Raw genomic sequence first — 18554 nt, 5'->3', positions numbered from 1 at the left:
ATAATTTTCTTAATGAACTAAGTCCAAAAGAGGATTTTGGACTCGAAACAAGCTCGAAGCTCGGATCAAGCTCGTTGAGCAAACCAAAACTCGGCTCGGGCTCGGCTCGTTAATTTTATAGCAAGCTCGGCTCGGGCTTGAGCTCGTTAATTTTATAGCGAGCCGAGCTTGAACAGGCCAAAGCTCGGCTCGGCTCGGCTCGATTACAGCCCTACTCCTTTGGCATGTCTGATTATTGACATTGTAGCCACTTGCATGATCATTTCATACACACTTATAACCAAAATGTAGTCCTTAACAATTTGGTGCATGCTATATATATAACCAAAATGTCAATAATCAGACATGTACTCATAATCAGACATGCCAAAGGAGTACATCTATGAGCCATGGACAACACCACTAAGGTAGTGTTTGGTTGGAGAGAATAAAGGTAAGGAATGGGAATGGGAATGAAATTTTCCCTTTGTGAATGTTTGGTTAACTAATATTAAGATTGAAATAGGATTCACATTCCTTTAACATGGGATTTATGTTTCCTCCTCCTTACCCCATTAATCAACTTGATTCCCTCCCTAAACCTCCCACACCCACTATCTGATTATTTTTTTTTAAATGAACCTAAAATCCTATTTAAAATCATTTTATAACGTCTAACATTAAAATTAGTTTACAGTTAAATGAATTCAACATAGTTCTCATTCATATTATAATACTAATATATCATAAAATCCTTATATATTCTAAGTCATAAATGCAATTTGAATTTAATTTTTTTTATTTTTTTTTATTAAAATTATAATAATTATTATTATTTAATAATTTATTTTTAATAAAAATTATATTTATTCCGATTCCGTTCATTAGAGAATCAATCAGTTCCAAAAGGAATAGATTCCGATTCCAGATTGAACCAAACAGACTAAATAAATTGTCATTCCGATTCCGATTCCGATTCCGAAGTTTAAACCAAACGCACCCTAAGTATTCAAACCAAAGAAAAGTGTATTATTGAAGAGACAATCCAAAACCAGGTTAGTTTTCTTCTTTAGTATCTCAAGGAATAATTTAGAGAGACCTTCAAAACAAATAAAAGTCAGAAAGAAATTGCTTTAACTTGAATCAAAATTAACAATTTAAAATTTAAAGAAGGAAATTCCCAATATTGGAAAACCAATAACCGTAGAAAATTGTAAAATGAAATTATCCACCATTATACTAAATCTAAAGGCACTCGCAAGAATTTGAAAAGGAAAAAAACCTTGTTGAGGAGCAATATGTATTGAGGCCATTTTCACAAGTATAGATTGAATTCTCTTGTATTGAAGGGGCTACAGACATATTAGGCCCTCTAATAGTTGCTTATTGTCATGGAACCATTTTAGCTAAAAGCTCGAGCTGATAGTTAAAGGTTCACTTCATATCACCCCCACACGCGAAAGCACACTTAGGCTTGAAGCGTGACAACACAGGCCCATATTACCATGTCCTGCAAATAACTCAACAAATGGGGCTGCCATGAATCGAACCTATGACCACTTAGTCACACCGGCTCTGATACCATGTCATGGAACCGTTTTAGCTAAAAGCTCGAGCTGATAGTTAAAGGTCCACTTCATATTAAGAGCTGACACTTATAAATGTCTTCAACATACTCAGTTCCAGCCAAATCATTAGGAGCATCTGCTTCACCAATATCAACAATGTCCTCATGTGAACAATACTACTTCTATGTAATCTGTCTCCAACTCAAATTTGGAAAATACATTTAATCCTTGACATTAGAAGCAATTAGTTGTTCAAGAAAAAGTACTTTTGGTAAGTGAAATTTCACGTATCATAAACATACTGAAATAGGAATTGAATTCAATTTTTATTAACAATTGAAAACTACCAAAAATTCAATTTTTTTTTCACTAAATTTACCATGCTTAATATAATTAGTAAGGTGAACAACTAAGAAAGGAAAAAGTTGTTAGTTTTTCTACGTGCTGGTATGTGTTTCGACTTTTCACTAAAGCAACAAAGCATAGTTCAGGAATATGACAGACAAATAACTGAGCTTACCCGCGATAAAAGCAGGTAGCACACAAAGCAAGTCTACATCTAGAGTTTCAATTCCTAACAGCTTATAAAAGAATTTGTAACGAATCCAATCTTCTCTGATTCTTCCCTAATATCTGACCATAAAGAATCTCTGGAATTGTTGTTTTACCAATTCCACTCATTAACTGATTAGAAGTAATGAAGGAAATAGGATAGAATTTATTCATAATATGCTCTGCAACTTCCTCAATTAACTCAGATTCATGCCTAGATATGATAAACAAACAACATAAATAGTTGACACAGACAAAGAACAGTAAGTAAAAAATGTAAATAACAAATAAGTGAATTATGCATCTTCTACTAAAATACAATAACAAATAAGTGAATTATGCATCTTCTACTAAAATTGCCACCAAGATCAAGTTCCAAATGAAATTTTCGATATTAACTTAGTTTTAGGAAAATCCTAAAATTTGACAACCTTAAAATTAAATTGATACCCAAAATTTGATTTGAATTGAAATTTAGGGACCACTTTGACCCATAATTGAAATTGAAATAATTGTTGGAAAGGATGATTAGCATACCAGCAGAGTAGCAATGGCAAAGAGGGAAATTCCAATATCGCAATGAGCAGACCACGTTATGCCTTTGGATTCACTGCTGATCTTGATGCTAGTTGCCCATCCAGCAACCCCAATTGCACACGTAGAGACGGGAACCTATGGAGATAAAACCATACTGGATCTACTCATTAAAAAGTTATCATATACCTTCCTACTATAATTCCCAATGGAAACAATATTCCCCAACTATACTGTTAATCAGGTGTGGCAAGTTGGTTAAAGATGCACTTCGGAATTTGTTCCATAACTTAAGTAAACGCATCCAAAAGAGTCAATGGTAAAAACAAAAAAAGAGAAATTTTTCTACCTGTAAGAGTGAAGCCTGCTACAACCACAGACGATGAGGCTCCTGGATAACAGAATGATTAGCAAAAGAGTGATGCCTACATGCCATATGCAATACAATCATGCATTTAGCGAGTGAACCTGAAATGGATGAGATAGAAAAAAAACTCATTCGAATAAACCGCTTAAAAATTGAAGAAACCGCTTACATATCTTTCATTCTATAATTTGATGTCTACTGGGTTATGAACCAGAAAATATAATAATAATAATAAAAACCCTAGACAAACACAAATATAATTCTCATTGTAAAAAAGCGTAAATAAGTCTTAAAGAAAAATGGGAGACTGCATTTACGACACATCAGCAAACAAAAAAAATCTGACACGTGTCAAATCTGTCTACAGATTTAGAATATAGTATAGATAGATTTCTTCAGTATTTGAACATTACAACAGAACATTAATTTACAGCAGATTTTGTACAGTGATCCGGGATCAACTGGTCAAGACCAATTGAGAGGTGACACATCAGCGGTGGTGCTAACGTGTCAGTTCCTGAATGGTTCAGGACAAGTTGGTCCCGGACCGGACTATATTAAAAAAATTTGATCTCATGTCCCCGGCGTATGGAATTGACTGCAAAATCTCTGATATGGTTTGAACTCCTCTTGCCACTTGAAAATTTGCCTCTTCAACACATTGTAACTTTTCAATTCTTGTGAGCTGAACTCCACTGCAGCAGCATCAAACTTCAACTGGACGGGGCAAAGATCATCGAAGTGTTCGAGTCCTATGACCGATTTCTCCTTGTTGTCGAGGCTTGGCTTTTTCTCTTTCTCGTGCACTTTCGAAATAAGCAATGTGAATTTATCATCCTTATGAACACAATTGCTCTCCCTCAAGTTCTGAGAAGACTGGTCTGCAGTAGGACGGTATATAATGAAAGACTTTTTCTTTTCCGAATCACGCCGGAGGAAATCGTTTCTTTCACTGGAAAGGGAGAAAATGTCTTTGTCGTTGTCGAACACAACAGTAGAATCAGGCATGGTTGTTTCTCTAGCCACCTGTATTACTTCATTGCACCGGTTTTCCAGCTCCTTCTTAGGTGAAAATCCATCTGTTCCGTCTTGAGAGTTTGGACAGCCATTACGTAACTCATGAAGCGTAGTCAAAACTGGGAGTGGAAGAACTGGACCGACAAGGGCATCTCTGCTGCGTAGCACTTTACTTGACCACCTATTGCTGCGGTTCGAAGGTTTTCGTAAGAAAAACGGAGGCAACTGGGGTAAGTCTGGAACAGCTAAAAATTCCAAATCAACCGTCTTATCCTCTGAAACTTCAGTCAATTCAGGGTAGCTGGAAAAGGCGGTTAGTAGGAGTTCAATAGGCAAGCTTGACCAGATGCTCTTCAAACCAACCTCATGTATGCTTGTTGGTAAGTTGATATTGTCGAAAACAACACGAATCGCAGGGGATGCTCTGAATTTACTCAATCCACAAAGCTTCAACTTCTCGCATAATACTTCATGAAAATCTGTACTATAAGATTCTTTCGGTCGAGGATCCTTGCTATGCTTTATCAAATTCAAATCCAAGACTCGGCTAAGCTTACCGTTCAAATATGCAGACAGATACTCAAGTTCGAAGTAAAAAAATCTTTTACGAAACTTGTACTCCTCGTCAACATACTTGATTAGCAGGTTCTCTTCAAAACTCACCAATGGATGATCTCTATGAGCTACTTCTGATTTTGTAATAAAATCCCATGATGCACGGTATCTCTGTGCCTCGAGCTTCCCGGAAGACATCAATCTAATCAAAGTAAATCCGCCAAATTCATCCGACTCAAAAAGCAATGATGAGAGATCACAGCTTAAAATGCCAAACCCCAAAACTATGTCTTCCTTCTGCTGCCAATCAATCCATTCAGGACGATCTTCCTTCGAAAACTCTCGTTTTACGAGACAACTACCACATTGACACTTATTACCAGACAACAAGATCTCCGAAGGGGGGTCCCATGCATAGGAGGATTTGGAAATTTTTGAAATTTCTGAAGCAAATGACCCTTCCTTAGCAGGTAGTGGCGGTCCATAGCAGAAGAGAACAAACTCAGAATTCCAAAAGGATCCTAATATAATGCCAAAACCCGAGGCAGTTGCCCAGTCATGTGTGTTTTTCGTTGAGTTTGACCTCAAATCGGCCAATCTAAACACATCGATGTAACACGGATTATCAAGGCCGTGCGCCCATTGCAACACTGGCATCAAGGGCCTGCGCACATCACAAAGAACTAACATATTGTCAGAAGCCAAAAGAAAATGAAAATGATCAGAAACCGCCATGGAAAAAGCTAGGAACCGTTCACTTCCAGCTGGAGCATACACACCAAACATATCAATATTTGCTAAACAGTACACTTTATACTCATCAAACCTATAATCAACCAAAAAGGCGGCATCTGAACATGCAAGAATAAAAACCCTAGGATGCCAACTGATCTGACATCCCAACCATTTACGATTCTCTGAAGTTCCGAAATCACCACTTGGCACTTCTAATTTAATTCCTCTAAAACGTCCATTAGAACTACCAGAGTTCAAATCAAACAAAAACAGCACGCCATTCTCCAGCAAAACTACACTCTCCTCCGGTAAATGGGGACTCCAACAAGCATCCACAATACAACTACTCTTAAAAGTCTTCCAACCAGCATAATGCAAAATAGGCCTTTCACTAGTTTCATCAATTTTAACATAGTACCAGTGCACAGAAGTCATGGTATAAACCAATAAACACCCAAATGAATTAGAAGAAGAAGCATTACCTTCAACGTAACCAGAATCCACAGATGGATTCACCAAAATCCGCACAATTCTTTGATGAAAACACTCGGAACACTTGTTTGCAGCGAATACACCACCTTTTGGATCCCCAACTGCATGCAAACTACTCTCTTTGACAAAAAGCAACAAGAACCCAACTTGGTTATGGTTGGATCCAGTGGGAAAGAAGATAATAATAGCATTATCATTTGGGCATTTCAAAAACTGAAGATTGTTACGCGACAATAAAGAAGCAGAATCTGTTGGTAATTGTGGGGTTAAGTGGGAGGCAATGGAGTAGGCAGTAGTGTAAGGTAAAGGAGTTTCAGCTGTGGTTGTACTGGTTAGAAATCCAGTTAGAGAGAGCTGGGGAGGAGGGTCGAGAAGAGGAGGAAACAGAGAGGGAGACTTGAAGAGAAGGGTTAGAGTATGGGCATCTGGATTGAAAACAAGAGGACCTAGAATGGCTTTTGAGGAGGGATTTGATAGGAGGAGAGGTGCCGGAGAAACACTGCCAATTGGAATGAGAGACTTCCATTCTTCTGAAAAGTTCATTTTCTGAGGTCAAGCTGCAGTCCTGGTAAGATAGAAGGGTTAGAATAGGATTGAAAGTCATAAGATTCTACTATAAGCAGACTCTATGTTGCACGGAAAGTCCTCTTCAGTACTGTTTTCGCGTTTTGTGTCCATTTCCGTTTCCATGCAACATAGAGCACAGTTGTTAGATTCTGCAGAAAAGTTAAAATTCTGTGCATCATAAAATATATGACTTAAGTACAAAGGTGGCGTTTGGAACGCCGTGAAGGAATTTAATGTAATATAATGAGACATGTAATGGAACCAAATAATATCTAATTGCATCAACAACCTAGAATTTCAACAAATAGTATCTAATTGCATCAAACTAACTCCAGAATTTCAACAAATTATATCTAATTGCATAAAACTAGTTTTTCTAATCTAGAGAAGTTCAACCAAGCAAAAGATCCAGAGTAGAGTAATTGAAACACAAAATATTTAGAGAACAGTATAACTGAGATATGCAAAATTCAACATCCAACGTAGGTTAAAATCACAAATCAAATATAGACCAAAATCAAACTAATTACCCGACCAACAACTTAGTTCATGAAATAACCGAAAATTCCAGAAAATGTATATGTTTCCTACTCTTCATATTCTGATAGCAATATTGTCATCGAAACCTCAACAAAGAAATTAATGACCAAAGATTGAAAAATAGATATCTGAAAACAATATTGCCATCCAAATCTCATCTTCAAGTCAGCTACAAGTGTGCAAGGTAGACTAGACCTGAAGATGAACCAATTAGTTTTATAACGCAATTTCAGATGATTTCTAGCTGAATTAGATAGATCATAGAATAATGCAACAAAGGACAGGAGCATATATGCTTCCATGGTTAACGCCTAACTGAAAAGCAAATAATGTATCAAGAGAATATCTAACCTGAGAAAACAAGAGCTCAGAAGTAGATGGAGGTGAGAAATCAGGCACTGAGTGACCGGAACGAGCTCGTCGGCCGAAGTGTAGAGATGGTTGCTAGCTACGGAAGCTACAGGTCAGAGAGAGACCGATGAAACCAAATTTAAGGTGGAGGTATGGACCGGCGAGGCTGCTTAAGGCGGTGGTCTGGCGGGCTGCTTAGAGGCGGTGGAGGTGGTGGAGGTTCGGTGAAGAGGATGTTAGGGATTTTAGTCTGAAGAAGCAATAGAGGTTTTGTGAAGAGAATTATGTATGGTATATTACATCCATGGTCATTCAACTTTTATTTTACTAATATTATAACCACACTCAACTTCAAAACTTACATAAAACACTAAACTTGTGGAAACACGTTTTTTGTTTTTAAAAATTATTACTTTCTCTAATAATCAAATAACACATTAGATTCTCTCCCAATTAAAGCTTTTTGCGTACGTTAGGACTCGAACTCGAGATCTAGTTTAAGCGACTTGAGACCCTTAACCATTCAAACCAACCTTAATTGGTAAAAATTAGCTCTATTATTTATTAGAGAAAAGCGGATTTAGAAAATTTTATCCTTGATGTTTTCAAGTAAGATCAATTTTGCTCGTATCTAGTGTAAAATTTGAACAAAGTTTGACAATTATTTAACTGTCATATCAGACCTTTTAAATAAAATTTTCAGCAGTTTGTAATTTTGTTGTTGGTTATTTGTAGCTATATAGTAACACATTAAACATTTTATACGATTTGATAAAAAAAGATTAAGTTTTTCCTTTTCTAAATGGGAAAGATCTAGTGTTTTTCAATGATTAAGTCTTGTCCTCTGACAAGCAACAATCTAGACCTTCACTGGTGTTTGGTGGGGCGTTTTCTGCTTGACAAAAATGAAGGATCTTCGAGTCGGGTAAAGGCGTGTATATTCAGTCTCTATATAAATTGATCTTAATGTTAAACGTTATAGACAGGGTCCGTCCCGACAATTTAGTGGCCTAAGAAAAATAACCAATAAGGACTCTTTTAATATAAAATTTATTAATTAAAGTGTAAAGGTTGGACAGACCTTTTAATTTTATTTTTATTAATTGACTTTAAGAAAAAATTGGGTCCCATATATGATTTTATATTAAAAAAATAACTTTCATATATACATATAATACTAAAAAAAATTGGGCCCCTCCAGCCCTGGACCCTAGGCCAGCGCACCCTAGGCCTAGGCTTAGGGCCGGCCCTGGTTATAGGTACATTTATATCATTTAATACGTGAAGAATAAATCTACACTTTCCCGAAAACATTAAGGGCAATTTAATAAGGCTTGAAATTACACATTTTATGTGAATGAAAATAACTCATCTTTTGTTAATAAAGTTTGAAATTGCACCGTCTGATAAATTTTAGGTTAATATTACACTGTTTTATACGTTAATACTAAATTCGCTCTCTCTCACTCAATATAGGAATGAATGTATACCTTATCTCAAACCATTTTTATATGATATTAAAAAAATTACCTTTAATTTTCACTAAAATTGCAACATTTTACAAATGTAATTTTCAAATTATTTTATAATAGAGTTTGCTATTTTAAAGGCATAACACTCGTTTAACTCCGTAAATTAAAGCTTTAAAGTCAATTAAGACTTCAAACTCTTAAAATCATCAATTTAGTCCTCATTTTAAGTGAAAAATCATCAATTGAGTCCTCGTCAAAAATTATTCGATTGAACAGTTTCAGATCCTCTTTTCCAAACCCATTTTGAGTCAACACAAATATCGTTACAGTCCATATCAAATAGTCATAGTTTCTGATTTTTTTCTTAATTCAGGACCTAATTGGTGATTTTGATAGTTTAAGGTCATAATTGACTTTAAAGTTTTAGTTTAGGGACTTAAATGGATGTTATGTCTATTTTAAATGAAGCTATTTATAACTAAATTTTAAAAAATGCTTAAAATTCAATTAGATCCCTATCTTAAAAATTAGTTAGTTTCTCCATCTTCTAAAAATCATCAATTAGGTCTCTACCTTTCTAAAATCATCAAATCATCCATCCTTAATAAATAAAAAAATTTGGTTCATTTTTTTATATATTTTCGATTCAGATAACACTGGTATTTAACGAAATTTTCAATTTCGATTGTCAATTCTGTTAATTTAATTCTCTTCAGTTTTGATTTATAATCTATAATATTTATAGTTTTAATTAAAAAAATAAAACCTAACCAAAATAAATATTATATATATATAATATTTTGATATAGTATGTTAATTTTAGTCGGTTTTACTGATTTTTTTTTAATATATTCAGTAAACCCGACTAAAATTAATATATTATCACTCCGATTATGAGCAACATTTACTATTCCTGAATCTCGGTCATAACATGTGATTGTTTCTATGTTACTTATTCTATGAATGTATAATGGATATGATTAAAGCTCGTTTGGTTAAAACTCAGCTCGATCAAAACTCGACTCGAGATATTAACTAGTCAATATTGAACCTGGTTTGGCTCGACTCATTAACAATCCTATGTATTACTGAAGTATTGCACGAATTAAATGCAAATGCATTCTAAAGGAAGAAAATTGCATGAACTAAATGCAAATGCTCTCTAAGAGAAGAAAATTTATTGTTTCTGTTCTTATCATTTCACTTGTCTCTTGTTCAATTTGTAACACCTGACATACTTATTTTATTTTAACCAAAGTTTATCAGTCTCTCAATCAATTTGTGTTGATAGGGATGTAAACGGGGCGGGGCGGGGCTGGGCGGGGATTTGGTTTCCCATCCTGTCCCCGCCACCTTCACCTAAACGGGGACAAAAACTGTCCCCGTCCCCGCCCCACGGGAAACAGGGGTACGTCTACCCATTTAGTACAAAAACAACTTGAAGTCTAATTATTATCTTTTTGGAACTGAAAACTTTCCAAAGCAATTAATTAAATTTCCAAGGTAGAAGATAAAATTCTGCATTTCATAATGTATCACTCAAGGAAAAAAAAACATTTTCTTCAAGAATGCTATGCATTCTATAACTGAAGGCAAACTGAAGGCAACAAACACCAAATACAAATCATCTATAACCCCTAATATTTAGATGAATAGAATTTTAAAAACTTCAGAGTTTAGAAAACTTACCCGAGTAGGAGAAGCGAAGAGGTGGAGACGGCGGTGGAGGAGGTGGAGATCGAGAGGTGGAGGAGGTGGGGGCGGCGGAGTGGAGAGCGAGTAGGAGAAGCGAAGCCGCTCCCTGTTTCCGGCGTCGTGTGCGAGGTGGAGGCGGCGGTGTGAAAGTGGTGGTGCGAGGTGGCGGTGTGCAGGTGGTGGCGGCGACGGAGTGGAGTGTGGAGATAGAACCCTAGAAAGGAAGCAGAGAACGGGGGTGTGGAGTGTGCGTATCTCGAAAGAACAAAGAGATAAGAATCTGAATCTTATTTTAGGGATGATTTACAAAAGCACCCCTAACGTTTTGAATCAGGAGTAATTTTACCCCTAACGTCTAAAATTGTGCAATTTTACCCTTAACGTTGATAGTCAAGAGCAATTTTACCCCTAACGCTGATAATTTAGATCAATTTTATCCCTATTATAAAACACAAATATTTTGTGTTTCTTATTCTTCACCAATTGCATATCAATTCGTTCTAAAAAAAAGATTTTAATGTTTTTTATAACTTAATAATAGAATTGGAGATTAATATTTATAAATCCGGTGAATTTTTTGAATTTTTTTATCCAATTCGTACAAAAGACAGTATTTTTATTTTTTTATTTTTTTTCACATCCTAACATATGTTTGTGATTTGTTACTGGTAAAATGACGCACATGTGAGTGTAAATAATAAGATTCATGACCGAAAAGACAGCCTGATAAATTATTTCTCCAATTGACCCAATTTATCAATGTTATGGGTAAAATTGCTCTTAACTTCCAACGTTAGAGGCAAAATTGCACTATTTTAAATGTTAGGGGTAAAATTGCTCCTGACCCAAAACGTTATAGGTATTTTCAATTGTTTGAAAATTCTAATATTTCAACATTCTAATATTTCTTACTTAATTAGTGAATGCTTGACAAGAAGTGGAATGGGTCCAAATGGTAAAGATGTTTAATAGTGTTTCAATTAGTTAGAGGTTCAATTCTCCATATCTGCAATTTAAGTAGATGTTTTTGTATTTCATTTCCCGTACCCGCCTACGAGCCCGTCCTTTTTAATAAACGGGGTAGGGGTCGGGACGGAACGCTCCGACGAGTATTCCCCGTCCCAGTTACATCCCTAATGACATGTTGCATACTTATCCTATTTTAACTCTATTAATATATGAGGACCATATTAGTCCCTATCTCTAGTGACATGTTGCATACTTATCCCAGTTACATCTGACATGATGCATACTTATCCTATTTTAACTCTATCAATTTAGGTTAATATTGGCAAACTTTGGTTAATATAGGATAAGGACCGGTGAGAGGATAGAAAATTTTGTTATCACTCTAGGAGTGATAATTTTTATTTAAAATAGGATAAGTATGCAACGTGTCACAGATTGAGTTAAAATAGCAAATTTTATTATCGCTCTAGGAGTGATAATTTTTAATACAATTGTTATTTTTGTTACGTATGTATTAGGGATAAGGTGCAAAAATATCCCTAACATTTACAGTCAGAAATAATTTTACCTTTAACGTCTAAAATTGTGTAATTTTACTCCTAACGTTGGCAGCTAATAGCAATTTTACCCCTAACGTTGATAAATTTGAGAAATAATTCGTTAAATTGTCTTCTCAGTCATAAATATTCTCACCAACACTTAATATGTGCGTCATTTTATCACTAATTAGTAACAAATCACATATGGTTAGACGTGAAACAAATAAAAATTAAAAAATATACTGTATTTTATACGAATTTGACAAAAAAAAATCAAATATTTCATCAAATTTTAAAAAAATTCATCTCAAATTCTATTATTAAATCACAAAAAATATGATTTCTTTTTAAACAACGGATATGCAATTGGTGCAAAAAAAAAAAAAAAACAGAATATATATGTTTTATAATAAACAACAACAACAAAGCCTTAGTCCCGAAATGATTTCGGATCGGCTAACATAAACCATCATATAAAGCCGTACAATCAAGTCGTGTCAACGACACAAATTCTCTCCCTCCACTCTGTCCTATCCACTACTATATTCTCCTCAATCCCTAATAAACTCATATCACTCTCGATCACCCTCCTCCAAGTTTACTTAGGTCTTCCCCTATCCCTCACCATTACATCCTTTTGCCACTCTTCAGTCCTTCTAACCGGCGCATCAAGCGCTCTTCGTCCTACGTTTGTCGGTTTTCCCTCATTTTATTCTCAATAGATGTACTCCCTACTTTTGTCCTAATTATTTCATTACTCACCCGATCCTTTCTCGTATGACCACACATCCATCTCAACATACGCATCTCCGCCACCGACATCTTATAAATGTGACAGTGTTTCACTGTCCAACACTCCGTAAAATTAACCCAACTTGTTAGAAGTAAAACTGTTCTTGGTAGCCAACGTTAGGGATAAAATTGCATAATTTTAAAACGTTAGGAGTAAAATTGCTCCCGTTAGGAGTATTTTTGCACCTTATGATATATAGGCGCATGTAATATATAAATCAGGTAACACGATGATGACAGACAATCTAACACGATTATGACCGACAACCCGAATCGACACCCTCTATTCTGTGTCACCAAGAAAATCATCAAACAATAGCTAACCCAATTCTATACAAACCTCCTTCACAACATCAATCCCATACATAACAAATCATTTCTCCATCTACATTGAACAAAAACAAGAACAAGAACAAGAAAAAAAATAATAATGAGAAAAAAAAACATACATTTCCCTTCTCTACCCCGCCCCGTGTCCTAGATATGAACAGCTTACAAAGAAACAATTCCCGGGAATTTCGACAGTCCGGATAAAAATTGTAAGAGTTTTGTGCTCGTTTTCAAAGTTTCGTCGAATCCCCTAAACCGCCATGTTCTATCATGTTCATGTTCGTCTGCTCTCTGATCTTGAACCTGGATAATCGCTGCGGTCTGTGTCCGAGTTCTCTTTCTGAGAATCAATCTCCATGCTTCCGCCTTGTGTTCTTCTATGCCTCCGGTCCTGAAAGTTTATAACTTTAACTCAAAATCCCAAAAAGTTTACTACTTTAGCTCAAAATCTCGAAAAGTTTACGACTTTAACTGAAAATCCCGAAAATAAACAAAAGGTTTTGCGCGGGCGATTGAAGTCGAAAGAAGAGTACTTAACAAGTTCCTTGCTATGTTGCACGGACATGGACACTAAAACGGATATGGACACGCGAAACGTTATTTCTAGAATATAACCTTCATAAAACAGCCTTCAAACGAAAACAGACACGGACACAACAAACACGAAACACGGAAACGCTACTAACAAGAAGTGTCCGTACAACATTGGTTCCTTGTGAGATAAGAATCTAACCTCTCTTGGAATAGGATATTCCTCGGACTCGAGCATTCGAACAACTTGTCCCATCTTAGGTCTTTTTTCGGAGTCTGGATCAACACACCTCAAAGCAGTCAGAAGAGCGCGCTTTAGAGCTCTTGTTGATGGCCTTACCTCAATATTTGGATCAACAACTTCTTCCGATCGTCTGTTTCCAACCATCATTTTCAACCAATCAACTAGATTTACCTGCAATTAGGACGAGCGAACAACAATGTTACTACAAACCCGAAACTGATTGCACGAAACTATAAAAAAAATCGAGGGAATGTAATCGAATGTGCATATCTTAAATGTTCTTAATTGAATGGGAAGCATAATGATAATGACATTCAACTGCAATTCTAACACCCGAAATCACACCGGTGAAGACAGTATTTGAGTAGCTAACAGCAAAATAACTTATTCACCGGAATGTTTGACAACTTTTAACAGCATTAAGTAAATGCCGGAGCTAATTTGAGTTGTTTATAGATAAGAAAAATGCACTTTAAGCAATTTGACGAGTTCGTTACAGAATAATCGTGCATACCTCATGGGTAGGACGGCCATAGTCTACTGGATCTCGTCCAGTAATTGCTTCCAAGAGCAAAACCCCGAAGCTATAAACATCACTTTTCTCATTTAAAAGACCGGTATTTGCATATTCAGGAGCCACATATCTGCACATTTCATATTCGTAAAGTAAAATTGGATACATTTCAAGGGATGATAATTCATCTGCTATCTTACGTGTTTGACAAAAAATACTAACCCGAAAGTTCCCATAACTCGAGTAGTAACATGGCTTTTTCCAGCTCCAAGCAACTTAGCCAGGCCGAAATCGGAAACCTTGGCATTAAAGTCGTCGTCGATTAATATATTACTCGACTTAATGTCACGGTGCACCACTTTCGGCTCAATGGCCTCGTGCAAATACGCAAGCCTGCAAGAAACATATCGTGTCATATAGGAAACAGAATACTGAAAGGCGATGCGAATAAATTGACTTACGCCTTAGCTGTGCCAAGTAGAACTTTCATCCGGGCCTCCCAAGTGAGATATCCGTGATGGCGCATAGCTCCATGAAGCCACTGTTCCAAATTTCCATTGTTGACATATTCATAAACCAAAATCCTATAACCATTGACACGAATGAGACCTTAGCCGAAGAAATAGCAGCATCGATCACGATACTTAAACAATATCGAATCAGTAGCGACGGAAAAGAGATAATACCTGTGAGTCCCTTCTACGCAGTATCCCAAAAGACGAACCAAATTCTTGTGGCGGACATGGCCAATAGCTTCAACTTCCACTCTAAACTCCTTTTCTGCTTGGCCCCTAAAGTTAAGAATTCAAGGGTCGATTAAACTCGATGAAAATCTTGACCGAAAAAAACAAAACAAAACAAAATACGGTTATATTTTTTTGGTCGTAGCTAGTTTCAAACTCACACATTGTTCAGAATCTTTTTTACTGCCACGGGAGTGCCATTGATCAAATGTCCCTGATAAACAACTCCGTACCCGCCTTCTCCAATAACATTCTCCTTTGAAAACCGGTTCGTTGCAAGCTCGAGATCTCTCAAAGTGAACCAGTGGCCCCAGCCCAAATGGGAGAATTCAGGCAAGCCACATAGCGGAGAAGGAGCAGTAATAGGGTACGACGAAGACGAAGGTTTGTATATCGTTACTGTTCCGGAACTCCCTTCTTCACCGGATTGTGACCCGCAATCTTTCTCCATATGATGAAAAGAACCCGATTGACTGCTATTATCTCCATTCTTCACTTTCCCCATACCTAAATGGACCATGACCTTATCTGAATCTTTATCACTGGACTTGTCATGAATCGTAAGAAGAATCCCGTCACGAGGTACAAATTCATTTGCTGATTTTTGTTCCACCCGAACTTCCTTAATTTCCTTCGAAACAGCTGGGATTTGGCTATGAGGAAGTCTGTTTCCATCTCTCCTTGACTTCTTCCGTGACGTTAAATAGAATGACAATACAGAGAGTATAACGAAGATAAATAGTGCAACTGTAATTCCAATCACTTCCCACACTTTAAGACCGAAAATCGCAGTTTTCTTAGACAGTTCCGTATTCAGATCAGTAGCCATTTCTTGTGTTCTTCAAATGTCCGAAACCTGCATAATACACGTGAAGGCCTGCAATTTCATCAAAGTAGAAAAAGCATATTAAAGACGTTATTTTTACAGATGAACAAGACAAGATCAACATGCTCAGTACCTACATGAAAAATGGATACTCAAAATTTATGTTACATGGAAACAGAAACCGGGAAACCATATTTATATGTGCACATAATTATTTAAGGCGCAAGGGGTCCTGGAGCCTAGGCGCGATTTAAATAAGGTGACAGGCTCCACAAGGAGCACGTCTGGTGAACATCGCCCGCCTCTCTGCTACAGAGGCACTAAGCCGTGACCCAAGTGTCAAGCGGGGGCATGCCTTTAACAACTATGTACATACATTATAAAAATTAGATACAAGTGCATAATAAACCGAAAAAAAAGGGATATTTTTTCATTTTGAAAGCTTGTAGAATATGATCATTACGGATTTATTGAACATGTGATTAGCATTGATCCAATTCTGAAAACATTACAGCCTAGGAAACGAGCTTCCAAAAAAAATTATGTTACACGAAATAGAAACTGGGAAACCACATATATAAAATACGTAGGGAACGTGTGAAAACTAAAAACACATAGTTATTTAAGGCGCAAGGGGTCCTGGAGCCTAGGCGCGTCTCAAATAAGGCGACAGGCTCCACAAGGTGCACGCCTAGTGAACATCGCCCGCCTCTCTGTTACAGAGGCGCTAAGCTGTGACCCTAGTGTCTGTGCGGACGCGCCTTCAACAACTATGTATATACATTATAAAATTTAGATACAAGTCGCATAATAAACCGGAAAAAAAGGGATTTTCTTTTTTTTCGTTTTGAAAGCTTGTAGAATATGATCATTACGGATTTACTGAACATGTGATTAACATTGATCCAATTCTGAAAACATTACATCCTAGGAAACGAGATGTTTAATATTTTATATATACTTAAGGCGCAAGGGGAGCCTAGGCGCACTTCGGACAAGGCAACAGGCTCCACAAGGAGCACGCCTGGTGAACATGCCTGCCTCTCTGCTACAAAGGCGCTAAGCTGTGAGCCAGTGTCAAGCACGGGCGTGCCTTTAACAACTACGTATATAAATTAGAAAAATTAGATACAACTCGCATAATAAACCGAAAAAATCCCTTTTTTCGTTTTGATCTTGTAGAATATGATCATTAGGGATTTACTGATTAGCATTGATCCAATTCTAATCCTAGGAAACGAGTTTCCAATTTCTTTAAATTTTGGAATGTGGCCTGAAATGTTATGTACAAGTGTCCGAGAGTTTCGGTTTTCGAAAAATCAAAATGTATTAGCAACATAGCTCAAAATCCAATTAGGAAGAAAACACATTAAACCTAATTAAGGATTGAACTCACTGTAAGAACAAAAACTGAACAAGAAACTCATATAAACAAACAGACAGCATAAGCATTTGAATTGACAAAAATCAACAGATCAGATAATCAAAAAACCTAGAAACTAAAATAACAAATCATCAAATAATTGTTCTTCCTCATAATTATAAAAATATCTCTACTAAAATTAAAATCACAAATACAATTAAAAAAACCCTAAAATGCTTGAAATACTCTTACCTCTCTGCAGTGAACTAACTTCACAAAGAGAAGCCTTATTTAGTCTAGATCTTCAAAACCTCTCACAGAATCCAGATCTCAATGTAAGAAGCAAGCAACCCATGTTCAAAAAAACACCCAAATCAACAGAGCTGTGAAAAAATTGAACCTAAATAGCCCTAGAAATTGGGGTTTTTCCTAAATGTGAGTATAAATCTAAGATGGGATGGAGCTTTCTGTGCACCCAGAGCCAAAAATGACAAGAAGAAGAAAAGGGGTTTGTTGTTGGAGTGGCAATTTTGAGCGTTGACGTAGTAGGTTGAGGGAGAGAGAAGAAGAAGAAGAAGATGAGGGACATGGAAATTGGGGGAAAATTGGAGTGATTTTTATGAAATTGAAATTGAAATTGAAGTTGAAGATGAAGAAGAAGGGATGGAGTTATCAGTGGTAGGTGATGAGTATAGAGAGCTCGCTCACATTACGCATCGATTAGGCAAAAGAAGCAGTAAAAGAGAAGGCAAAGAAAGAAGATGGAAATGTGTAAAGTCTCTCTCTCTCTCTCTCTGTGTGTCTGTGGATTTTCTTGCTTTGCTGTTATGAACATGACTGGTTATCAGTTATTATTAACTCTTTTTTTTCCATACCCACCACTTCTCTCTTTATACTTATTTTTTTTTTTAAGGATAATGTACAATTTTGGTAATAATTATTGGGGATAGGACTGTAAATTACCCGAGCCTACTGGCTCAATCGTGTTTGGTTCAATTTATGAACGAGTTGAGCTTGAGCTTGAGCATGATAAAACTCGAGTTGAAAGTTTACAGGCAAGTTCGATTATAGTTCATGAATAAGCTCGATTATAATGTTCATATTGGGGATAGTGTTGTAAACGAGTCGAACTGTTCGCGATCGTATTTGGCTCGATTTATAAATGAGTCGAGATGGAGCACAGTGAAACTTAACTCGAAAGCTCGCGGGCAAACTCGATTATAGATTCACGAACGAGCTCGATTATAATGTTGGTTTAATTATTTTTTAGATAAATAAT

The 18554-nt window shown here is 36.4% G+C and overlaps 2 protein-coding genes across 4 annotated transcripts; both read right to left on the bottom strand.

Annotated features, from left to right (window-relative positions):
• Positions 1-3321: 3321 nt before the first annotated feature.
• LOC136206862 (uncharacterized) lies at positions 3322-10692 on the bottom strand. 2 transcript variants are annotated; one of them, XM_065998057.1, is made up of 3 exons: positions 10419-10692; positions 7258-7507; positions 3322-6364 (listed from the first exon to the last, which is right to left on the bottom strand). In XM_065998057.1, the coding sequence occupies exon 3, from the start codon at positions 6340-6342 to the stop codon at positions 3574-3576; it is 2769 nt and encodes a 922-aa protein (XP_065854129.1). In that variant the 5' UTR covers positions 6343-6364; positions 7258-7507; positions 10419-10692; the 3' UTR covers positions 3322-3573. The 2 variants fall into 2 exon arrangements, with proteins under 2 accessions (XP_065854129.1, XP_065854130.1); XM_065998058.1 differs by lacking the exon at positions 7258-7507.
• Positions 10693-13029: 2337 nt separating this feature from the next.
• LOC136206863 (probable receptor-like protein kinase At5g18500) lies at positions 13030-18123 on the bottom strand. 2 transcript variants are annotated; one of them, XM_065998060.1, is made up of 8 exons: positions 17528-18123; positions 15248-15963; positions 15030-15134; positions 14805-14927; positions 14566-14736; positions 14344-14473; positions 13788-14000; positions 13030-13445 (listed from the first exon to the last, which is right to left on the bottom strand). In XM_065998060.1, exons 2-8 carry the CDS (start codon positions 15913-15915, stop codon positions 13329-13331), a joined length of 1527 nt encoding a protein of 508 aa, XP_065854132.1. In that variant the 5' UTR covers positions 15916-15963; positions 17528-18123; the 3' UTR covers positions 13030-13328. The 2 variants fall into 2 exon arrangements, with proteins under 2 accessions (XP_065854132.1, XP_065854133.1); XM_065998061.1 differs by having other exon boundaries at positions 15248-15942.
• Between the last annotated feature and the right edge of the window lie 431 nt (positions 18124-18554).

Source organism: Euphorbia lathyris, chromosome 9 (genome assembly GCF_963576675.1).
Source record: "Euphorbia lathyris chromosome 9, ddEupLath1.1, whole genome shotgun sequence".
Taxonomy (NCBI): domain Eukaryota; kingdom Viridiplantae; phylum Streptophyta; class Magnoliopsida; order Malpighiales; family Euphorbiaceae; genus Euphorbia; species Euphorbia lathyris.
Note: the sequence above shows the minus strand (reverse complement) of the source record. Positions and strands in the feature narration are given on the sequence as shown.

What these genes read in the sequence shown, in the direction of transcription:
- LOC136206862 (XM_065998057.1), bottom strand. Translation starts at nt 6,342, where the DNA reads ATGAACTTTTCAGAAGAATGGAAGTCTCTCATTCCAATTGGCAGTGTT.
- LOC136206863 (XM_065998060.1), bottom strand. Translation starts at nt 15,915, where the DNA reads ATGGCTACTGATCTGAATACGGAACTGTCTAAGAAAACTGCGATTTTC. An exon ending in TGCGTAGAAGGGACTCACAG is followed by an intron (nt 14,928 to 15,029) that starts GTATTATCTCTT and finishes CAATGGTTATAG; the next exon opens with GATTTTGGTTTATGAATATG. An exon ending in ATGGCCGTCCTACCCATGAG is followed by an intron (nt 14,001 to 14,343) that starts GTATGCACGATT and finishes TCCTAATTGCAG; the next exon opens with GTAAATCTAGTTGATTGGTT.